General features: G+C 36.7%; 1 protein-coding gene across 1 annotated transcript in view; it reads left to right on the top strand.

Moving 5' to 3' along the window:
• The window catches only part of si:dkey-225n22.4 (collagen alpha-1(XXI) chain), a 51,750-nt gene that overhangs the window by 15,630 nt on the left and 11,759 nt on the right, over positions 1 to 24,361 (top strand). The window contains exons 12-26 of the mRNA XM_044103884.1: positions 862 to 957; positions 1,935 to 1,988; positions 2,103 to 2,156; positions 3,578 to 3,631; positions 3,714 to 3,767; positions 5,122 to 5,175; positions 5,777 to 5,830; positions 14,181 to 14,234; positions 17,723 to 17,767; positions 17,852 to 17,905; positions 19,620 to 19,673; positions 20,836 to 20,889; positions 21,977 to 22,048; positions 23,118 to 23,153; positions 24,209 to 24,253. Coding sequence (XP_043959819.1) covers positions 862 to 957; positions 1,935 to 1,988; positions 2,103 to 2,156; positions 3,578 to 3,631; positions 3,714 to 3,767; positions 5,122 to 5,175; positions 5,777 to 5,830; positions 14,181 to 14,234; positions 17,723 to 17,767; positions 17,852 to 17,905; positions 19,620 to 19,673; positions 20,836 to 20,889; positions 21,977 to 22,048; positions 23,118 to 23,153; positions 24,209 to 24,253 — 834 coding nt within the window. The remainder of the gene's footprint in view (positions 1 to 861; positions 958 to 1,934; positions 1,989 to 2,102; positions 2,157 to 3,577; positions 3,632 to 3,713; positions 3,768 to 5,121; positions 5,176 to 5,776; positions 5,831 to 14,180; positions 14,235 to 17,722; positions 17,768 to 17,851; positions 17,906 to 19,619; positions 19,674 to 20,835; positions 20,890 to 21,976; positions 22,049 to 23,117; positions 23,154 to 24,208; positions 24,254 to 24,361) is intronic.

Consider the following 24,361-nt stretch of genomic DNA (forward strand, 5'->3'; position numbering starts at 1 on the left):
TTTTATTTATACTGACGTTTGAACTCAGAAAGAGTTCAGAAATCAATATTTGGTGGAATAACCAGGATTTCAGTGGGGTTCAGTGCAGCGGGCTCTTTATGATTTCCAAAGCTCTATAACATTTCTATAACTAAAGGTAATATATATACTTAATTGTGCTATAAAATTACATCATGTGAGTGGAAGACACATAATACTTCAAATCTCAAGTGGTGGCGCAAGAGACAAATTCACTAAGTAAAAAAGCACCAACAATTTTTAAAACAGAAAAAAATTTGCTGAAAATAAGTAAAAGATACAGTATAAAAATCTAATATTATTAGACAAAACAAAATGGAGATCTACCACAATCATTTGAAGCAGCACAAAAATAATATCCAGAAAACATGGAAAGTGGTCAATAGTTTAATTTAAAAACATGCAGTAATAGAAACTTTCTCCAATTCTTCCGATGATGCTTTATGTATAGCAAAGTGAAGGTATAAGCTTTTTCCTACACTTTGTGTTCTTGTCATTGGCAGGGATGTTTATCTATTTCACTGCTAATTTTTTTCTTTCTTTCTTGACTTACATTTAGAAAGGTTTAAATAAATGACCAAAAAATAAAAATGAATCCTATTTTAATTGTGGGAAAAGGTGATTATGTGCTGCCTTTAAATCTGGGACTTTTGTATTATCACTCTACAGAATGGCACCTTTGAATAAATAATTAAAAGATCAAAATGGGTATTTACACTTGTAAAATATGATGATTAAAAACTTTCATCAAATTTCCAACAAAGACATTTCAAGAGCAAGAGTGTCAGAATGCTTAGCCGCTGAAATGCAGCGGATTTGTCTGAACGTTTCCTTGTCCTCCAGTGTCCGCTGAATCGAACAGCCACCGTTGAACAAGAAGAAGAAGACTGCAACTGTGCACTCGGCCCACCAGGGCAGCGTGGCCCACCGGGACGCATGGTAATACACAAACAAATACAGAGGCGCTTGATGAATGACCCCACATTTACCCTTCTAACGAAATCAAATGGGCATGTGTGCGTGTGTAGGCTGTATAAACAAAGAGATCAGGCTCTGAGAGTGCTGTTTCTTTTCCACTTTTTTGATTAAGCAATTATAGTCTCCCCACATCATGAAGCATATATGGTGGATGCTAATTTTCTGTTGTGTGCTGTATGAAAACGGGCAGAACTCCCTCCCACCCCCAAAAAACAAACAAAAAAAAAACAAAACAAAACAAAAAAACCCCACAGCACATGAAAACCAGGAAATGGGGAAATGTACAGTGGCTGTTGATGTGGCTTTAGTGCATCATGCAACAAAAATAAAACTATCAAGTTTAAAGGCGTTCTTTTGCTTTCCACTAATGATCTGTGATGAGGTTCGGCTGTAATGAGTCTCTCCTGATGATTCTTTGTTCATGCAGTGAAAATGAGAGCAGCCCACGCAGATTCCTCACACTTATTTGTACCTTTTTCAAACTTACGCCAAGAAACAGGCGGTTGAGTTTTCTCAGTTTTTGATTTCATTGTTTAATGCAGATATCAAAAAATAACGGCATGCTATGACAGCCCGCATGTTTTTGATGTGGCAATGGAAGTAACTGGAACAGCTTTATTCAACTATATTGGTAAAGAAATATGCATTTTCCAATATAGGGTTTCCTTTCTGAACACACAATGTTGCTTTGATTTCTTTAGCATAAAAACACCAAGAAAGAAAATCAAGTAATAGTAATTATGGAGAAGAATTTTAGCCAAAGCTTAATGTCAGTGATTTAATTGAAAATGTTGTTAGACTAACATACAACAACAGTGAATGACTGACCAACAGGCAAATGGTAGGTTCCTAAAGGCAAGCTCATAGCGTAGCTGGCAAAATAAAGCTGTGTTCGATGAGTATTTCTGCCAATCACATGATATTTTTTAATGCGACAGGGTTTCAGAGGTGAGAAAGGGAGGGAAGGACCACCAGGACCTGATGGTAAGCCTGTAAGTGCTGATCACTTTCGTCACAATTGTCTTCCTCAGGTTGCTCCATCCATTCTGTAGGACACATACTGAATGAATGTGATGGAAATTATATCAACTTGTTTTTGTTCTCAGGGTAAAGAAGGTAAACCTGGCAACGCCGGCCCTCCTGGATTTCCAGGAATAAAAGTAATGCTATTCTACTTTATGTTTATGAGTTTTGATTGTGGTTTGTTGAGATTCTTTGCAAACATATGGACATAGCATACTCAGCCTGTATCTAAATTTGCTATAAGTCATAGCTAATAAAGTAATCCAAAATAAATGTCAGCAATAGAGGATATTGCCCTGTTCAATGTATGTTGATGTAGATTGTTGACTTTCATTACAAAAATTAGTACACGTTCCACATTCTGATGTACCTTTAAAGGACCGATGCTGAAGAAATCTTTGGTGGTTGCTTCAAAGTTAAAATAAAATCCTCAGCATCACCATTATTGTGAATTACTGAACAAGCTACAGTAATTATCCAAACTTGTTAGCAAAACAATAAGAATAATAAAACTGTGCTAAACATATAAATGTTAAACCACTGCTTGTCATCCTGCATCAGGTAGCTAAAGTGTAATGCTAATGCTAGTTGTTGCCAGTGTATTCTAGAAAAAAACCTGTCTTTAAATTTAGCCAGGATAAGATTAATGAATTTATGTTCACAACACTGAAAGATCCTCGACTAACTTAGCAGCCCCAACATGAAGGTCTCATGTGTTTATTATGATTAGAAAAATAACAAACAATATGCTAATTCACAAATTAGCATGTTGATTGTTAATCCCTATTCTCTTTTTTGTCTTTGCTTATGTAAGCTATACTCTATATTGACTGAATTCTCAAGACAGTTGATTTCTTTCCCAAATTGGAATAGTTTTGTCATTAGAATATCAAAGAAAAAGTGGAATGAAAATGTTCCATTTTGGTTGAGTTTGTAAACGCAGTAACTTCGACCCTCTTAGTACTGTGTGGCATGAGTTTTTTTCTTGTGCCCTTTAAACTGTTGTTGCACCATCAAAAACACATAGAAAAACATAATAACTGCCAAATAGAGAGAGCTGAAACGTTCCTGGAAAAAGCAGCCAAAGTATATTTCTAAATTTGTCTACAGTCAAAAAGCTCTAAAGTGAAACAGGTGGCCTACTTATGATTTTTAAAATACTGTACAATGTTGAATGATAAACCATCTGACAACAGAATTACCTTTTTGTTGGATAGCTAGTTATATTCTAATGAACCAAATCCGTTACTGCTGCTGGATTCTGACTTTTTAACCATATTTGTTACTATGCAAATTTGACAAAAAAAACAAAAACAAGTTGCTGACATTTTATGAATATATTTAGCATATTAAGAGGATATATTTGGTAATCCAAACTGACTGTGTTATCTTTGCTTACATTTGAAAATAGTTGTATTTGTTTCAAGGAAATAATAATATAGTGTGTATCCATCCATCTATGCATACACATGTATATGCATACAAACATAAAGCACCACTAGTGTGGCACCCCTCTAACTGAAGTTTCCGGTCTGAATGATTGTTCGTCACTGGGCAGGGTGAAGAAGGCCCCCAAGGACTAAGAGGAGAGCCTGGTGTTAAAGGTAACAAGGCAAGTACATGACACTGGAGTTCTTTTTCTTGTTGAATTTTTCATATAGATCTGACAATGCTTTGTTTCACTTTGCGTCCAGGGAGACCAAGGGGAACCAGGTCTAACTGGAGAACCTGGACCAATAGGACCACAGGTGAGACTGGAAGAGTCAGGAAAAGGTTTTATAGGAAAGTCTTTCTGCTTTTGTAACACTCTTAAAGGACGTTGAACTTCTCGTGGCCTCGTCCTCATTTCTGCCTTTGATAGTTTTTGCCTTTCAAAACGTTATTTAACATACCCAGGTATTGTAGATACATTTACACTTTCTACCCTCATAACTGTATTACTTCAAATTTAAAGTCTTATCTTCTGACCAAATCAAAGAACGCCAAACTTCTCCAGAGAACTGAAGTGATAGAAGCAAAGACTCACAGAGTTGAGGTTAATGTTAAGGTCGATGCAGGATTTGGAAATGAGACAACCCTACGCATGATTCAAAGCAATGAAAGGACTGACAGACAATGACTCGGCACCATGACAAACCATTCTTTAGATCTGAGGGAACCTTTACAGGATGAACCCTGCACTTAGACAAAACAGCGTGGCCACATCAGAGCCCAGATGTCCCTTCTTCGACCTCGGAACCGAGTACAAAACAAACAACAGGAGATATCAAGGTGGAATTTCACTGAAAAACAGGTTTGCTGCAATTCAGCAGGAATTTACGAGGGAAACTTCAACTTCAAACATCAACAAGAGGTTTGAGAATCCAGACAGGTTCCTCCTAAAGTGAACCAGAAACCAGAAAATAACGGAATCGTAGATGTAAAACAAAGAGGATAAAACACTCTGCTTTCCCCATGATGTTATGTTTGATATATTAGGAATAGTGCCATCAATTATTAATGATCACCCAACAATCGAGAATTTAATCATTCATGCTGGAGTGAATGATATCGCCAAACAAAATTATGAAATTCTGAAATCACCTGCTGAACACACTGGATGGATTATGTGGGTGGAAATTATTCACAAAAACTTCTCTGCCAAAAGCAAAACACACATCCAACACCAGCACATGTTTACCTTTAGTCAATTGCTGCAGTGGTGCCTTCACAGGTCAATCAATCCTAATCAAGTTCTGTTCAGAATTGCCTTTGATTAATAATAACTGGAGTATTCATTCGCATATTTGATGTCAATGATTTTGATGATGGCATTTGAGGACATATTCTGATTGCTGCTTTAAAACCATATTGTAGCTCATGTTCTTAAATTTGCTGATTATTATTATGATATATATATATATATATATATATATATATATATATATATATATATATATATATATATATATATATATATATATATATATATAATTAAAAAAGACAAAATTGACAGCATTTCAGAACTGTAAAACTTTAGCTAATTGCAAGATACATTTCATACAGCTTTCACCATAAAAGTCTGTTAGTTTCTGTATTTCTTTTTTAATTCCTTTTGACCAGGGACTTCCTGGAGAGAGAGGTGAGCCAGGACCTGTAGGACAAACTGGTCTTAAGGTAAGATTAAATAATTCTATATAAAAAAAAGGAAACTAAACCGAACAAAATTGCATTTTCTGAAAAAAAAAAAAAAAAAAAAAAAAATAAACCGAAAAGCAGCGTTAACTGGTATGGTCCGAAAATCTTACATAGTGTTGACAAATAATATAAGATGGATGTAATCTTACATTATATCCATAGCTCTGAGAAAATCAGGCTAAGTGGAGTTTGTCATTATTGTAGCCCCGCCACTCAACTTTAATGTCTGAAGTCGAGAGATAAAATTATTTTATGGTGATAGTGCAGAAACAAGAACCATAAGATAAGTAAATACATATTTAATTGTCTACATCGGTTATTACATTTTTTTTATTTTAATCAGTTAATATCACATTTAATCATTTAATTGCCTATTATTTAAACCTTAGATTTAAATCAAATGTTTTAAATTGGATATAAATTAAATTTAAATCAACTTGATTTAAATTTGTTTCATGGTACATTCAATCCTTGATTTATTGATGTATTTTTTTCAATTTTGTCTCATTTAGCTCTTCATATGTCTAGACCGGTTTCACAGAACTGGATGTATTTAACAGTGTTTTTGTTCTTCAACCAGGGGGAACCAGGATCACCAGGCATGGACGGAGTGGAAGGGCTAACAGGACAGAAGGTCAGTATAGAAAAATTGTCTAGATTGGAGACAATATAGAGTGTACCATGTTTATTCTAGTGACAGATTATTTTGGCTTGCAATTCTTTTCACAGGGCTACGCAAATTTAGTCAGACAATGATATGTTATCCATTAAAAAAATTATTTCAGAAGAAATGTGAGATGCACAAATAAAAACATATAAACAGATATGTGAATGCATAGACATGCTGCATTTTATAGTTTACAATTTTGTGCATGCAAAGAATGTCGGAGGGCAAAAGAGGATTCTTTCACTTGCCGTCCATTTAAAAAATATGGATGGCATATGTCACGGTAGAACAATTCCAATGACAAAACAAAACCTGGAAATGTATGGATTATTAATTTAGTGCAGCACCCCACAGCAAAAAGAAAAATAATGCAGAAAAACCATTGAAGAACAACTCAAAACCACTCGTATTCTTTTTTTTTCTTTTCTTGCGCTCTGTGTTGACTATGCTACACACAAAAAATAAATTGCAACTTATTGCCGTAGGAATCTGTTGCTATAAGAATAAATTGCAACAGCAACTACACAGCTCCACTAGTGTATCAAGATTCAACACCAAAAAGTGCATTAACCTTTCCCACACAAAGACCAGAACATTCAGTCCATTACAATTTTATGTTTCCAGGCATAATGTTTATTTTCCAATTATTAATAAGTGATTGAACACAGCAATGGTTGATTAGCCAAACATCTCAGTTACGTTTGTCATAGTCAAGCTAGCATAACTGACCTATTTCCCTCTTCCTCGCTTTTTTAACCCCCAATTTGAACTTTTGAACCTGTGAAATGTGACACTCTTGGACCTCATCATCTAGTTGCCATAATGGTGACAAATAGTAGCAAAGAACTACATCTCTCTTTCTTTTGCATCACATGTACATTTAAGATTTAGAGCTTCACGTTGACAACCTGACAGCTAAAACCGATGCTAGCTATCGTCAACAAGCAGATTTTTTTAACCTCCATCAGGGAGCGGGATGGCGGGATCTTACACGTGTCATGACACTTTGAATGCATCTGTACATCTTTAAAAATTGTTTGACAATTATGTAGTTCGACCCAAAATTAGAGCTTCTGCAAAATACTTTATCCTGCTAATTATATTTTTGTACTTTGGGTTCAGGGGGAAACAAAATTTACCATTATTAGTAGATAAACTCTTACAAGTTAACAATATTATATTCTTAAAAAAACAACGGAAGAACAAAACACCAGTGTGATCGTGTAAAAAACGAGCTTCGCACTCATTAATACCACATGATCAGAGTGACACTGAACTACAGGTTACATGAGAAGTCCTCCTGTGGTAACGTCGCCCGAGCTAAATGAGAGAGCACAAGCACACAGCTGCAAGCATATGACCACGGCCATCAACAAACAAGTGTCTGATGCTATTTACAGACCTCTCTGAACTCAACTTTCTCTTAGTAATTTTAGATTCTTCCTGTTATCATGATAAACTGTTTTCCCCAAGAATCTGGAAGTGTTCTGCTCCAACAGCTGCGTGATGTTGTTCTCTGCGTTTGTGTGTGTATGTTTCTATGAAGTGAAGTTAATATAGAATGACAACTAACTGCTGCTAACTGTGTGTTAGAATAAAAACAACAAAAAAGAAACAGTACGTGGTATTTCATTTTTCGAATCAAACACTAAGTTACATTAAAATGTCCCACACTGTAAAAACAGAAAATCTTATTTCTGGATAAAAACTAAAAGTATTTTTGGCTTAGTTTCTAGTGCAAATATGTAAGTACAATTGAAAAACTGAAACTATTTTTTTCAGGAAGATGCAGGAGATTGTTTTAAGTCAATAAAATAATATATTACATTATAATACTTGTATTGTTATGAGATCAACAACTGGTTGATCTCTTTTCCACTGGCGGAAAAGACAAAATGACAGGAAGTGGTGCGAGGAAGAAGACACAGCAGGTTTTTAATGACGTGATTTTAACTATTTCTTATTCAATGGGAACACCACATTTGTGAAATTGTGTTTTTTCAACATTAGCAGAACATAGACTTCTCCTGCCTTCCCCAATCAGCGGCTAAACAGTCAGATTGCGTTCACGCGTCTCTCCTGCCAGCACAACAAACAGCTCATATTCTCAGTAGGCTGTTTTTTTTCTGGAAATCTGGGTATTCTAATGACCCAAGGAAGCTTTTCTACACTCCCCAGGTAGCACAGAGTTAAATATTTGAATTAACCAAGAGACGTCTACAGTCCTGCTCATGCTGCAGTGCAGAAATGCAATTCTCACAGAGCCTGCAGTGAGTGAGCAGCTTGTGATAATAAGGCAACAAAATAAAGATCCACATGTGAACCAAATTAGCATGCGGTGTGGTCGCCCGGGGGAAACATCGCTGGCCTACCGTAAAAGATTACTTCTCTGTCATCCGTGACAGCTCCATTGCATGTTAATGAGGCCTACAGTTAGATAAACTGTGCTAGGCTCCAGGCTGTCACTGTGGCCTCTAATCACTGTGCTGATCCATTTTAGCATCCACACAATAAGGCAAATTTCCGGCAAACAAGAGAATGATGTGGCAGTGAAGATTGAAACATAACTTTGATGAATGATTAGGCCTGTTATTATCAGAGTTTCTAATTGTGATTAGGAGAAGCTTAACTGGGGAGGTGTGAAGTTTGATGTGACAAAGATACCGTTTCGCATCTCTTCTCTATAATCAAGAAATGCATAATTGTCATCTGCGAGAATAGTAAGTGGTTTCGGTGTTTAAAATTAGAAACTTGCTTTTGAACCCCTGAATGATGACCTACTATCAAGAAAATTACCAACTTGTGCAGACAAACGATGGAAATCAAAACAAAGCAAGTGAAAGTCAATGTTGGGTTATCTTTAACCTCTGCGTTTTCAATTTACGAGAGACTTCAGAGGCCACCTAAAAATAAAACTCAGCTTAACTCTAAGCTGCTGTTAGACCACCAAACTTTAGCATCTTTAAGAAGCAAAAAGGAGGTCTATATGTTGTGTTCAGGGTTTGGCTTCACACCATAATCACCACTGATCTTCCTTATCCATCCATCCATTTTCGGTACACCCTTGTCCCTCGTGGGGTCGGGAGGGGTGCTGGTCACTAATCTTCCTGTCTGATCCTTTTAGTCTTGATTTCAGATGCAGCATTTAGATCAAAATTCAGAATAAGTATTATGGAAGCATGAATCCACTTACTGATTAACCAAAAAACTATTCCTTCACCAGAAAAGGAGGTTTTGGATTGATCAGTCAGACAAAACTCGCAATTTATTCAATGATGGCTTTTTTTTTTTTGACATTGCCGATGTGAACTAATCTGTATTCTCTGTACGTTGTGTCTCTGTTTAAACCTTCTGCACAGACACAAATTTTCTTTTTCTGTAATGTTAAATGCAGCGTTCAGTATGTTTGTTAGAGGGAAACAACTGAATTAGAGTCTGCTTTCTTTTGAAGTGTCTCACCGCACTGCGCACATATAAAGCCCTGCGAGCGGCAGACCTCACAATTACACAGCCGAGACGCCCACCACCGCCCAATAAATGACAACAGGACATAAATCTCGGGACGTCTAGAACAGGAGAAAATAGACAAGTCCAGAGAAGTTGGTGTGATGCTGTCGTTGTGTGAAGGCAGACTAATCCCCGACCACGGTTATGTCCTCTTAAAAACTGGAACATCATCACATCTGGGAGCTTAAGTTCTAAAAACAAATGTCAATAAAAAAAAATAGAGGCTTCTAAAAAAAACACAGGGAACCACAAGTGAATATATTTTGTGACTGGAACATTGTTTCAAAGCAAGGATCAAGCAAGGCAGTAATTAATTCACTACAAGCTCTACGATGTCGCAGTCGAGTTCTGGTTTCTTTCCATAAATAAATAAATAGAGCTTGAACACAGCATTAGCCTGACAAGACAAGTTGGACACAGCAATCAATGAAGAATACAGGTCAACCCAAGGAACACAAAGTAGTGTATCTGTGGGCTTGCTGTGGTGGCGCAGGGGGTTACCATGCCCCACATTTGGAGGCCTTAGTCCTCGACGCGGATGTCGCAGGTTCGACTCCAGGTCCCAACGACCTTTGCCGCATGTCTTCCCCCCTCTCCTCACCTGCTTTCCTGTCTGCCTACTGTCACAAAAATACGAGCCACTAGCGCCGCAAAAACTCTTCAGAGAAAAAAAAGTAGTGCGTCTGACTACAATTCCTGCTACTTGTGCTTTATTGTTGCTAACTTGCTTCCAATAAAATAAAGCCTTGCAAAAGTGTTAATACCCTTTGACCCTTTCCACATTTTGTCACATAACAATCACAAGCACTTTCTTAAGATTTTATGTGATAGAACAACAGGAAGAGGGGAATGACATAATTTTTAAATGGTAGTGTGACTGTCAGTAAACTGTCAGTAAAGCAAACAAATGGTAAGGCCCAAGGACAAAGGCACAGAAATTTAAAAAATCAGTTTAAATTTAGCACAAAATACCGTAGTTTACAAAAATCCATGGAAAAGCAAATTTTTCAAAAATTTGGAAAAAGGAAATCATGTCAACCAAGACAAATGTGGCTAAGGATAACACATAAAACAGAGCCAGCAATTAAGTGATTATATACACAAAGGTTAACCTACAAGAAATGACACCTAGGACAAACACATGGAGATAATTCAAAACAATGCATTATAACTTCAACACAAAAGTTAAAACTAATACAATGGTCAAAAGGAAACTTTAACTTTCCTGATGTAATCCGTTCTTTTGTGTTTTTGGCTGTTTGTTCATGGTTGTTCTAGTAGAACCGGGGTATTTAACTTCAGTCCTCGAGGGTAAGTGTCCTACAACTTTTAGATGTGCCCCTGATCAAACAGTCCTGAATCAAATGGCTTAATTACATCCTTAGTATTCAGTCATGTTCACCAAATTCCTGCTAATGCCCTGATTATTTCACTCAGGTGTGTGGAAGCAGAGACGCATCTAATAGTTGCAGGATACCGGTCCTAGAGTACTAGAGTTGGAGACCCCTGTGCTAGAAGGTAAACCTCTGCACAAGTCTGAAGCCTTTTGGAGTCCCTAACAGATTTTCTTCCAGGATTGCTTTGTATTTATTTCCGTCCGTCTTCCCAGTACCTCTGACAAGCTTCCCAGTGCCCACAAAAAAGATTCCCTGATAGCATAATCCTTCTACCACCAAGTTTCATTGTAGAGATTTTTGAATACAAATGCAAGCTAGACTTTTTCAGATTTGTATTACAGTTTTGGTAACATTTTTAAAAGTCATTCACTTCATAATAAACTTTGCTTTACATCAGTGATTAGCACGTGTGAAGATTTGCTGTGGCTTTTCCTTCCAAGATCAATTTGTGGATAAGCAGCCGGGGACAATTATGAATGACTAAGGGACCAAACCATCATCTTGGAATGATGTTGATGGTGAGGGTGAGCTGCTGTTCTTTAATGTCTGTGGGATCCAGTTGAACTGGTTGTGGAATCTGATAAGGCTTATTTCTGGCTTCCATGAAGTGGCTTTTCTGGGCACATATAATTTGTAGGTGACCACGGGGCATAACCACAACACTATGGTGAGAGAAAGCTTAGGAATCACCGAGGAGGATCTAGTGGCTGTGACTTAGACATGTTGCAGGAGAGCTTTTGGTTTTTTACTACATACAGTTCCTACAAAATATACTCAACCCCTTGGATATTTTTCACTTTGTATTGCTTTTGCAACATTTCCCCTCCCAAAAACTGTTTTAATGTCACAATTAATAGAAGTATTTAACATAAAGCAATTGCTCAAATGTTTTCCTCCTGCCCTTATGTAACTTTACCTGGATGCTTCGGGTCATTGTCTTGGTGGAAAATAAATGTTCTCTGAATCCGCATCTCTGCTAATCTGGTTGCAAGAACATTGAAGGAATCTAGAGGGCATGTGACTCATGTGACAAATGAATTCCAAGCCTGTTGTTCCAGAATACATTTTATAGCTTGTTTTACATGGTCATTGCCAGTGCCAGTGAAATGCTGTGGTTCACTCTGTGACCATTTCAAATACCTCTGTCATTGTAACAGTCAGCAAATATAGCTGAGCAGTATAACTTGCTTTGAGCAGCCTCTGGCGTCTGACAAATTGCTGAGGTGTTATTTGAATATGTTTGTTTGTGGTCTTTAGTTCTTTTGTTTTTACAAGCCGCCTGCATGTCCACTCACTTGCTGCGAGAGCTCTGACCACATGACTCACCACACAAGCTGTGCCCATGCAAAAGTAAAAACTGCTGCCAGATATGAACTCATTACATAACAGTGTAAAAAATCCAGAAAGTCCATTAGATTTTCAGTATAGCCATGTGGTTTTGATTGACACTAAAAGCAATGTCTGAACCAATGTTCAGAGAGTAGCTTCTGGTTTCTGTATGTAGGTGTGCTTACACACTGATGGAAACACACCTCCTTTCCAGAATGAAAATGCAGCATGCAAATGTCAGATAGTCCTTTTTCATGGCTCTTCTGCTCACCGTGAACGTTGCTTGCTGCTTGCTCACCTAGTCTGTGTTAATGTTAAAGAAGGTGTACAAAAGAACATAACACAATGTTGGAAGTCTTCATGCCTCTTACCTGGTTCCATATTTTGCTATATTCCACCCACCAAACTCCAAAGGCTCCTGCATGCTCAGGCGTACTGTGAGCCATGCAGACTGCACATGCACTTTCTACACACAGTTGGAATTTCACTGTCAAGTGTACCAATTGCCTGCAGTTATCGTGACAGAGTGTATTCCTTTATTTCTCACAATCCAAGTGGATACTCGCAAGTTTGGTGAGCTAGTTAGGTGTCTATAACGACAGCCTCCTCACAGCACTCTCTGTCTGCACAAGACAGAGTGGCAGTCACATTGAGCGTCCTTGCGACTGGTTGTGTTGACTATCAGCGTTATCAGCGCAGTGTCACATGCAAAACAGTTTGATGCGAACACTGTTGCCTGCTGAGTAGTTTACTGGGCGACACAGGGTGCGCGTATGTGGTCATAAAAATTGTTCTTTGCGCGGATTTCCACTTTGAGTCCACGTTAAGTCCGCATTGAGTATACGAGGACCTCCACAGACTGAAGTACACTCAGGTATGTTCAGGCCTTAAGTGCTGAATTGAGATTACATGTGACAGACCATGTCTCAGAAGTGCATAAGTGTGAAGTGGGAGGATATCATTCATTCATTCAAATTAAATAATGGCTAGATGAAAGCCGCTGAATTGATTTGAAGATCAAACTATGACTTACTCCCCTATGTCCAAAATGTTATTTCTGACATAAAGACTAAACTGTACATACCTGCTGGTGCATGAGCATCTGCCCTTTTTCGTCTGGATAAAAAGTGCCCTACTGAATTTGTTTTTTACAGTGTATATTGTATTGCCCAAGATAGCATTTCTGGACTTATAGTCGTAAATTTAAATAGGTGTTTCACTTAACAAGGACATAAGGATTTTAGAACTTTTTATCTGGACATAGCTGATTTAACTCGTTTTGCCAGAAAAAGTCCAACGGCGCAACATGGCACCACCTTCTTTTACTATTTGCCACTAATTCCTCTCACTAGATTTCTCAGCTACAAGGCTTGTGTAAGCTTGCCAGTTGTTTAAGCATAAGAAGGAAAATTAATATCCCCACCTCACCAATAAAAATAAAAACAGCATCAGTTGAATAAATCTTTGAAAATATCAGAACAGTTTACCCTAAAGTACTTTTTGTGGCAAGGAGAGAAAGGATGTTATGAACTTCCTCTGTCAAACGTCTTAAAGTGCCACAGTAGCATAAAACAAGACCACACTATGAGTAACAGCGGCACTTTCATTTATGTTCTGTGCCAGTGTGGAATTAAAAAATTTTTAGGGTTTCTCTTCTGATACTTTCTGTACTGAAAGGGAAAAATAATAAGGTTGATGTATGGCAGTAAATCCGTGTCTCCTGTCTTGGTTCTACCGGACCTGCATTCTACTTATCTGGATTAACAGATAAACAGATGTTAAAGAGCAACAACATGCAAAAACAATCCAGACTAATTAATTTCCAACTGGATTGATTAATCTCAGCAGCACAAAAGGAAAATATAATATAATCGGATGGTCTTGGACCTAACTACATTTCAGGTCAGGAGCATATAGCTCCTCTTCACTTTCCATTCCTACAACCAACCAGAATAATGTAGCATTTAGCTTCTAGGCTACCTCATCAAAACAAAACGAACAAACAAAAAATGTACAGTGACTATACCACTATACCACCATTGTTTTTGATGTGGAATGCACTGCCATGGTTCTTGTCTCCTCAGGGGGAAGCGGGTGATGTTGGACCAGCTGGTGATGTCGGACCTAAAGGTGCCCTGGTGAGTTGACATAAATATTACATTTGTGAGAACATGTATGGCCATGGTCTTTATCACAAGGTCTGTATCTGGTACCAACCTGCTAGAACCATTGAAGCTCAACCCCAGACAAGCCTAATGCCACAGGAGACATTGCAGAGATACTTTATACTGAAGTCAGACTTGTTTTGGTGCTAAAAAATGTGAGCTGATTGGTGAACAGCGATTCAGACAAAGACATCATACAACTATATGTGAAAAAGCCCTTAAACATTAACTGTTTTAAATCCTCAAGCTAAAACTCTACCCTTTGAAACTAATGTACACACCAAGACTCTAAATGTCCACAATTTAATATCTGAGTGGAAAACTCATCACAGTCACACCCACAACCACAACCACACTCTCAATTTATAGAAAACAGTTATGGCTGCACATTCAAATACATACACAAAGCAACATTATTTTTCTGTCCTTTGCTCATTGTCCCCTTTTGGTTAGTGAAATCCAGATATTCCCTACCATATATTTTGCATTGCCTGATCATTCTATTTTGTAGGTGAAACCCACATTTACACACTGGTCAAAGCACACACACCTCTGTACACGCACACTGCTTGCAGTATTGCGTGCTGAGCAGACTCCCCGCTGGAACGTAAAGCCAAACTCCCCCCCCTATTCAGGCTCACAGGAATCTCCAACTCTGAATGCAGTTAGTTTTATGGTTCCATACACTTTTACTGTACTGTATATTGTCTTATTGTCTTGTAACACAATCATCATAAAACTGTTTCCATGTTCATTCCATTGAGTTGAAGATTTACTGTTCTACTCACAGACACGCAAACCCTGTTTGTAAATGAAGACCCATGCATAAAATGTCTGTTTAAACAACAAAAAAGCTGAAGACTATATAAAAAGTATATTAACAATTTAAGCAAGTTCCTCTTTTTTAAGCTTTCATTTTGAGTTTGAGCAGTAAAAATTTAAACTGGAGTTATAATTTTATATAAAATTTGGATGCAGCTCAAGGTTCCAGCTCAGGATTCATAGTAATATTTTTGCAATTTTTTTTAATGTTTTACATGTTTTCATATATAGATTAAATATTTTTTTAAAATCATAAATTAGGTTTTAAAATGTCTGCAACCACTGTAGAACATCTTGTCTACCTCTAAAGTGGTTCCTACTACCAATAAAGTTGTGAAAATTCATCTTTTAGTTGTTAAAATTAAGATTTTATTATGTCTCAAACTAAGTGTTGTAGATCATTACATGTGACCCAGACTTTAGAATAATGTGAAAGAGTCCTTTCATTTAGAGACAAAAGGAAGATGTCAAGCAGATGCTAACTGTGGTGTCGATAGCAGCTATTAGCTAGGGTAGGTTAGGAACCACAGCAGCCTCCAAATACCTAAGTATTTGGAGGCTGAATACCTAAGTACCTAAGTATTTGGAGCCTCCAAATACCTAAGTATTTGGAGGCTGTATTTGCAAATACTTGAAATTCCCTCAAAAGATAACTGTTCATTAATAGTTCAACTTCCAAATGTACATTAATAAGCATTAATACACACACTGGAATCCATTTTAGCCCTACTGCAGAAGATAACATCTAGACTCTTCCTTATCTACGCACTTGGGGATACAGCTAATTAGCGCTCTGGAAATTCTAGCCTAGTAGCAGGAACCTAGCTTGAAGCAGTCACCTTCTGATAAAGGCTCTCAATAACGGTTTGCCTTTACTTCTCGAAGTCTCATGCTGACAGTAGCTACACACTTCTTTGGGATGCTCTCAATAATGAGATAGGTTCTAATAACACTACTATCTTAAAAAAGAAAACAGAACTCCTGGAATTTGGTTACAAACTGGACTTACTGGATGTCAAAGTTGTAACCATCACAAAGAAAAGCTCAACTCCTCCTTCCGCTTGGTTAATTTAGTGCTTACTGTCTGCTCTCCTCACAGTGGTCGTACAATTTGGTTTTGATGAGCAGGTTGAGCTTCACATAGATCATGTATTCTCATCCATCCACAGTCTTAATAACAGCTGAAAGATACTGGTTGAGCCAAAAGTAGACAACAAGAAGCTGAAAATAAAATAAATCAATAAGATATGCTTTCACATATATCATTGATTGTGAAAGCATATCACAATCTTTATCTACGCACTTGGGGAAACTAAAACTATTTAGTTTCACAGTAACTAAATGGTTACTATCTCCAACAGTAACCATGTAGTCTTTTTTTTTAAAGTGTTCTCAAGGGGATCTGAGAAATTATTAAATATTGGGGAAAGAATTTCTATGCAGGTAATGCTAAGATTGTACTCAGCCTTAGCTTGTTTGGCGCCAGTGCTAATGCTTGATTCAAATTTGTTATCAAAATGTGCTGCTGAACTCTGAGGTAGTTCTTTACCCTTTAGTTGTTAGGAAAATGTAAATGACCAACCAGTTATTAATTATTTTCCTTTTAATTTAGGAGGACAACCAAAATGTCAGAAATTATGTTGACAACTAGATTAACTAACTTGAGAAAGCAACTTTTATTAAATGTTATCGATTTAACTCCAGTGTCTTATTTCAGTGTCTTTCTACTAAAATAAAATTGATGTAAAATATTACATCATTGTGTAAGGGTTCTTTCATCTGTCTGTGTGGTTCAGTGTGGTAGTAAACATAATTGTAGACATGCTAAAAATGATAGAGCACAGGTGATGTTGTTTTTACGGCCGTCGTTCCAGAATTTATGATTGAACTCATCTTGCCATGCAAAAACCTGTTGATTCCAGACTTATCCAAACACACCGCTGAGGACCATCTTTAGCGCTCCATATTCAATTATAAACATGTGTTTAAGAACATGTTAGAACTTGGCACTAAAGCCTGTTTTCAAAGTTTGAACCCTTAACTCTTTGTGTCATTCAGCAGGCAGGCCTTGGGGCTTTGGCTTTTAGTTGACTTTAAGATTTCTGTTTTTTTAACATGCTCAAAATCATCACCTTTACCTATGAAAAAAATGCCTGGCTAAACAAGAAAATGCAAGCTATCACCTCCTATTCATACCTCTATAAAAAGATTTGATCCAACACAACTCCAATGTTTCAAAGATTGTTTTTCAAATCATAAAGCTCCAAGAAAGCAAATAAAGTTACTCTTGCTTTTCTTGGGAGTCATTTGTCAAGATGTACAGACCAAAAGTTTGGACATGCCTTCTCATAGAATTCAATTAGAAAGTGTGTCCAAACTTTTGGTCTGTACTGTACTTTAAGAAGGAATTTTGAAAAAATATTCAAACTCTTTCAGAATAACAGAAAATGTTAGCATGAACATGATGGAGACTGTGAAGAAATTCTCATTCTATAATAATTTTTTCCAAGTACTGCAAAAAGCTACATGTAATGCTTTCCATTCATAAATATAAAGCGATATTTATCAAAACCCTTCTCTAACGTGACTGAACAGGAAGTAAATTTCATCTCAACCTTCTGTTCTTCTGTCATCCACAGGGTCCCATCGGACCTCCTGGTCAAAAGGGCCCACAGGGATCTCCGGTAATGTATGAACTGACTTGTGTTGGCATTCTTGTCGGTTTAACGTCCGTAACACATTCCCTATGCTTCTGAATCCATTGTTAGGGCGAACAAGGCTTAGCTGGGCTTCAGGGGCCACCTGGTCCAAAAGGAAACCTGGTTAGTATTCTTTCAAGTTTTAAAATGCTTTGTCAGCACTCAATTAGTAAGGTCAGACATACTGTTTTCCCCAATTTGTATGTATTAGAAATGTAACATAATAAAAAGTCAGCATTAAAGCTGGTAGAGGAGGACGGGTTTGATCCTCGCCATGGGAGTGACAGTTGTAAACACTTTTTGATAATCAGTCACCTTTCCACCTGCAATAAATAAAAAACATAAAATCACCAGTGACACATTTATTGCTACTATTGTCAATACTTTGGCCAGTAGGACAACAATCAGTCTTCCTCTGTAACATTTCTCAAGGGTGGTGCAGACAGAGAGATTAATCTCTGGTTAATGACTAGATTTAGTCTTGGAGTGTTGGAAATCCTCAAAACTTCCTCTTCCTTAATAAAAACTGTAGTTCCATTCGAAAAAAACAACAGACAGTCCAGTCCAATTTGAACACATTCTCTTGTGAGATTTTAGCAGATTATTTCTGATTTTATGAGATAAATTTATTTATTTGTCACTGTAATTGTACAGGATTTATATAACATTTGGAAAACGTCTACGCCCCCCACCCCCCCACCCCAAAAAAAAGAAAACAATAACAATAAAAAAACCAAAACCCTTAGCATTATAACACGAGTGTGAAGACTTCTGAGAGGGAATGTATGACAGAAAACATTTTCCATCATTGTTATCAACAGTGATGGAAAATGCCACAGTATCCAAACATTGGTCTGTTTGGATAGACCAAACACTCCTTATAGTGTCAGGAGAATCTTAACTCAGTCACACACTGATTCTTGGAGAACTCAGACAAATCAGAACCGTTTCTGTTTTTTGTTTTTTAATGTATGCTGCCCTCTGGTGTTCAGGCCTAAGCAATACAAATTACTGTGATGATGCAATCTGACCCAGCATGACCTGGGTGAACTCAGTGGATCAACTGTGAAGACAGTGAAGAGCTTCCTGTTTTAGGAAATCAGTCTGAATCAGTCAGCACACAAATATGTCTTGCAGTAACAAGTGCCTGGATTTGTGTCTCACAGCCTGCTGGAGAGCTCTGCATTAGCCACTGAAGGTTACAAATAGAGTGCCTTGTGAGAAATATTCACTTCACTTAAACTGTTTCAGATTTTTGCCATGTTACAACCACCAACTTTTGTTGTATTTTATTGGGAATTTTCATGATACATATGGTAAATAATGAATTTGGACAAGAGTGGCAAAAAGAAAAACCATAAAAAAAAAACAAAACCACAAGCCAAGCCAAATGCATGACACACGTCAGATTTTTATTCATATTCCTTCCACTTCACAATTATCTTCCCCTTTGTTTTCACCAGTCACATGAATCCCAATAAAACACAATGAGGTTTGTAGCTTTAATGTGACAAAATGCAGAAATGTATGAGGCTTATAAATACTTTTGCATTCAAAACCCATATAAAAACCAGTCTATTTATAAGTCTATATATTTTATGGTTGGAAAACATACAAACAATAACAAAGCCAGGCTCTTGATGCAGCGGACTGTTTTGCTCAATATGTCAACTGTATTTGATAGTGTATTGCCTCTTTATTTTATCATATGACTATACATTGTTATGTTTTTCTTATTTTATTGAAGTAATGTGTGACAACCACAGATAATGTGAGTATCGTGTAGTTTTGTTGGTTGAAAACCAGCCCTGTGTCTCCTTTCTATCTGCCTTTCCAGGGAGTTCAGGGACCCCAGGGGCCCCCCGGAGAAAGTGGCAGAGCTGGTCCCAAGGTTAGTGTATTGAGCATTATAAGTAGTTATATAACATGGCCATCCAACATTCATGTTCACACCCAGTAGCAGGGTTTTTATTGTCATCTTCATCCAGCTCAGGCGGTAGCAGATTTTTATCAACAGTAGCTACATTTCCATTAACCATTGCATAATTGTGCAATTTGATATTTTGAAAATAAAATTGCTTAATGGAAACACAACAATTTTGAAAAAAAACTTTCATTTGTCGATTGAAAGTTTTGCCGAGCGGATGAGATGGATTTTTGGCCATATTGAAATTGGTTCATTTAGCAAAACTACAACTGGAAGCACTTTTCCACATCCTATGAGTCACGGGACCAACAACAGGATGTTGCCGCAGGCAGATGCAGACCACAATGAAATAGCAGGAGGATGATGGTGCAGCCTGTTTTTTCATCCCTTATCGCGTGAATAAACTTGTTCATGTTGATTTATGTTCCTTATATAATGGAAACACCTCAGTTACAAATTTTTTTTTTTTTTTTTTGACATTAGCGGAATATTGACAAAGTTTTATGTTGGCAAATTCAGTTGAGCAACACACTTCAGGATGTATGACATATTGGCACTAACATCCGTATTGGTTGATAGTCATTTCTTTATATATCGGTATTGACCCATTAAATAAAACTAGACCCATATTTATCAGAAAGATTTATCAGAATTCCTTCGATTGTCATTGTTCAAGAAAGAAAGCACAACAAATTTTAGCAACTGATATTTATTTCCATCTTCTTGCCATTTGTTTCTGGAGGGTGAGAGGAGGAGGCAGATGATGTGGCAGTAATAGTGCCACTATGAAACACACCACACTCTGTAGCTTTGAGAAAAATATCAAACCAGTAAGTCTTCAAATTCTACCAAGAGTGATGCCATTTTCTTCTTAAGAAAAGCCATGTGGCCTCTGACTGACCTGTTGTGATCATCACAGCAAGTTAAACAGTGAAGATGATGAGTATAACCGATCAGAATATTCAAATTTCCTCCAGGAAGCCTTCTGTGAAAAACCCAGTAACTCACATACCGGTATATATTGTGATACCAGTGTGCTGGTGACTGAGATGGTTAAATGCAGGTTTACAGTTTGTTTCAGAGCTATGGATGAGGTCATCACATTTTCTCTTTTTCCTGCCCGCAGGGTTCATGTGGTGAACCAGGAGTTGTCGGCCCCCCTGGTCTTCCAGGACTAAAAGTGAGTGAAGATTTGCTTGTGGGTTTTAGAAAAGTAACCTGCTAAATGTAGTTCATGTGTTTTGGCTCATTTTATCTTGGTGATAATAACAAATATTTCAACAATGTGTTGACATCCAGGTAGAACACCCAGTGGCAGCCTGAGCAGGCATCTTTCAAAAACTCAGTTTCTTCTATTAAACAGTAACATCCATTGGAAACAGACATCTGATTGCATTTACTTTTACATTTTAATATTTTGAACACATAAAAAATACTTTTTGAGTTAGAGTCAGTAAGTTAACATGTTGGAAACATATTCACTGCCCGTATTTAAAAAAAAACACAAATTATTTGAAGGACAACGTTCATTACCAAAACTAAGTGTTTTTGCAGACTCCTTTTTAATAAGTGCAGCTGGAAATCTCATTTTTATCCTTCAGTTATGTAAAAAAAAAAAAAAAAAGTCATGGAAAGAAGAGAAACATAAAGCACATGTTAGCATCTTAAAATAACCACATTAGAAGCAAAACCGTATTAAAATGTTAGTATATTAAGCAATTTAATTTAAAGGTACACTAGCAAAGATTTTATGACCTGACTGACAATTTTAACTCAATTCAATATTCATTTATGCGAAAGGGAAATGAAATGTTGTAACAAAGTTTCTCCTGTTCTTCATATGATCCAAGTATCTTCAAAGAGGCCTTTTAGATGGTAGCAGCCGGTCTTACAACAAATCAGATAATGCTTCTGACTGACGATCGTTGCTGTATTTCATGAAATGCTAACAGCTCAATATGAGGGTAGCAGCTTTTGAACCTTTTAGGTTCAAAAAATTAGCTGCAAAAAAAATTCCTTGTTGACATGGTTATGCACCATAATTGTCCAAAAGCAAAAAAAAAAAGGAAGGAAGAGCAAAAACATTCCAGCTGCACAGCATCCAAAACCACCAAAAAAGCTTGAGACTGAAATGACCATTTGATAAAGAACCTCATATGAATTAAAATGACTTCATAGATGTTTTGCTTTGTAGACCAATTTAATGAAAAACCTTTTAAAAAAAAAGATTTACTTCACCAGAGATCTATAACCTTTGACCTCTCCAGGGTTTGGCAGGGGAGCCAGGCTTTCCGGGCCCAGCGGGCGTTGCAGGGCGGCCAGGCTTGAAAGGTCATAAGGTGAGAACCAATATCAGCAAGACGTATAGACAAATCGGTCCACACTGAGTGAGGTCTTCAGATGACAACCGTTTTTAGAGTAAATATTTGCTCCAGGGCTTTTGGAAATCTTTATGATGCCCATGTTGTACTCTGAAAATGTTTACAGCATAATATGCTTATTGATTTTGTGCAATAATGACATGATTAATTTTAAGTGTGTAAAAATTTCCTTCACACTTCTTTGGCAGTAGGTGTTAAGTTTTCTCTCCTGTTTGTACTGGGTATTGATTCTGTTCATCAAGAACAGAAACAATACTGTGTTCCCATTAACCATAAGATTGAAATGATAAAAATAAATTTGCCTGATGGAAACATGCCAGTTTAAAAAAAAAAAAAAAAACTCATGGCTTCCAACAAAAGATTTTGTGTCATGATGAGGTCGTTTTGCTGTTTGTAGTATCAAAATATATGTTTTCTCGCATCACACAAGTCAGATGATCAACAGCTGGAGGTTCGTACTAGTGTATACAATGAATTAATAAACAACAGGAAGTAGCTGCAGGATGATAGTTTGTTTTTGTTTTTTGGACAGTGTGCAGCTGGAGCTCTCACAGCATCACGCAGTTTGTAAAAGGTTGTGTGTCATTCCATCGTGTTGAATCCATAGCTTTAGTAAAACAGCCAACTTCAGTTTTTCCCAAAATGTCTCATACATAGCCACTCCCAAGTAGGCGGGGCTTGTTGCTCCAATGACAATCCAATCCAAGACGTGATGTCTCCTCTGATTGGCGGATAGATGGAGAGAGCTAGCACCATGGCTGTATTATGAATATATATCATTTTTTCATCCGCTGATGCCATAATATTTTGAATGACTTATTGTATGAACAAGCCTATTCATGTGTGATTTTAATTTAAATTATTATTTAATGGAAACACCACAATTTTTGCACACTTGTAAAGGAAGAACATCTTTGTCACAGTTTATAAATGCAGTTATTTCTAACATCAGGTTCTCATTTATTTTGCGTGTTATCACCTGGCTGTATGTTTTCATGGAGTCTAAAGTTCTGTGTTGTGTTTTTAGGGGGACAGGGGAGAGAGCGGCTCCAAAGGAAACCGGGTACGGTGGAGAATCTTCACCTCTGACCACAGCTACAAAACACAATCATCCCAAATCAAATATTTCAGATAAAATGAAACAAAGAAAATAGTAATTGTTTTTCTATATATGTTTTTCTATATATATAGAAAAACAATTACTATTTTATATATATATATATATATATATATATAAAAAATATATATATATATATATATATATATATATATATATATATATATATATATAAAATATATATATATTTTATATATATATATATATATATATATATATATATATATATATATATATATATATTTTTTACACAAGATGGGCCTTTCACTAAATTCTCAAAAAAACTATCAGCTAGGATTAAATGAGTATCACCTTTAAAGAGGATTACTGTGGTCCTCTGAAAAGTGTATTTCAACCACAACATCTGTTTATAGGAAATGATTATTTTAGAGTTTTGTCGAAAAACGGCAGCTTTTGACTTCCCCTAAACCTTCTGGGTAGATTTTTGTAGTTGTCTGCATCTCTAACTAACTGAACAAATCCCAGCATTTCAGATTGTAATATCTTTAAAAAAAAACTGGAATTGGCAATTAACATAGGAGCAGAAAAATGGCTTGACAAAATAATGTGCTAAATTAACTAGGACCTTTCCCAACTTATTTGATTATATGTTGTGACATCAATTAGTACTTATTGATTTTAGCAGTATTAATTAAAAATTATCACTATTATTTAATTTTCATTGTTATTTTTTTAATCAGATTCATTTTTAATTTCAATATTTATTTGTTCATGTTTTGTCTTTATTTAATGCAAATATTTATTTAGTGTCACTAACCTTATTTTGATCTTGATGTTGACCAATAGCAGAGAAGCTGACACTGAATCTCCGCTCACAAAGCTTCCTCCCAAATGACCTCCCTTTGTAGCTAAGAACTTATAACCCTCTATTATAGTACTGCTATCCTCTATATATAATACATAAAAGTACACAACTACATATACTCCCTCACACACAGACTGTAGCAGGAGACAGACAGTCATGTTTTGTCTGTTTACAGGGGCAGCGAGGAGAAGACGGAGAACCAGGAACTCCCGGCCTACCTGTGAGTGTCTGTTCTTCCACTGGGGGGCAGCAACGTCTTTGTATTTTTAAATCCCGTGTGCGTATTTATGAATATGAAGCTCCTGATAGCAGCACAAGCATGATCTGA

The sequence above is a fragment of the Gambusia affinis genome, linkage group LG21, assembly GCF_019740435.1.
Source record: "Gambusia affinis linkage group LG21, SWU_Gaff_1.0, whole genome shotgun sequence".
Lineage (NCBI taxonomy): Eukaryota > Metazoa > Chordata > Actinopteri > Cyprinodontiformes > Poeciliidae > Gambusia > Gambusia affinis.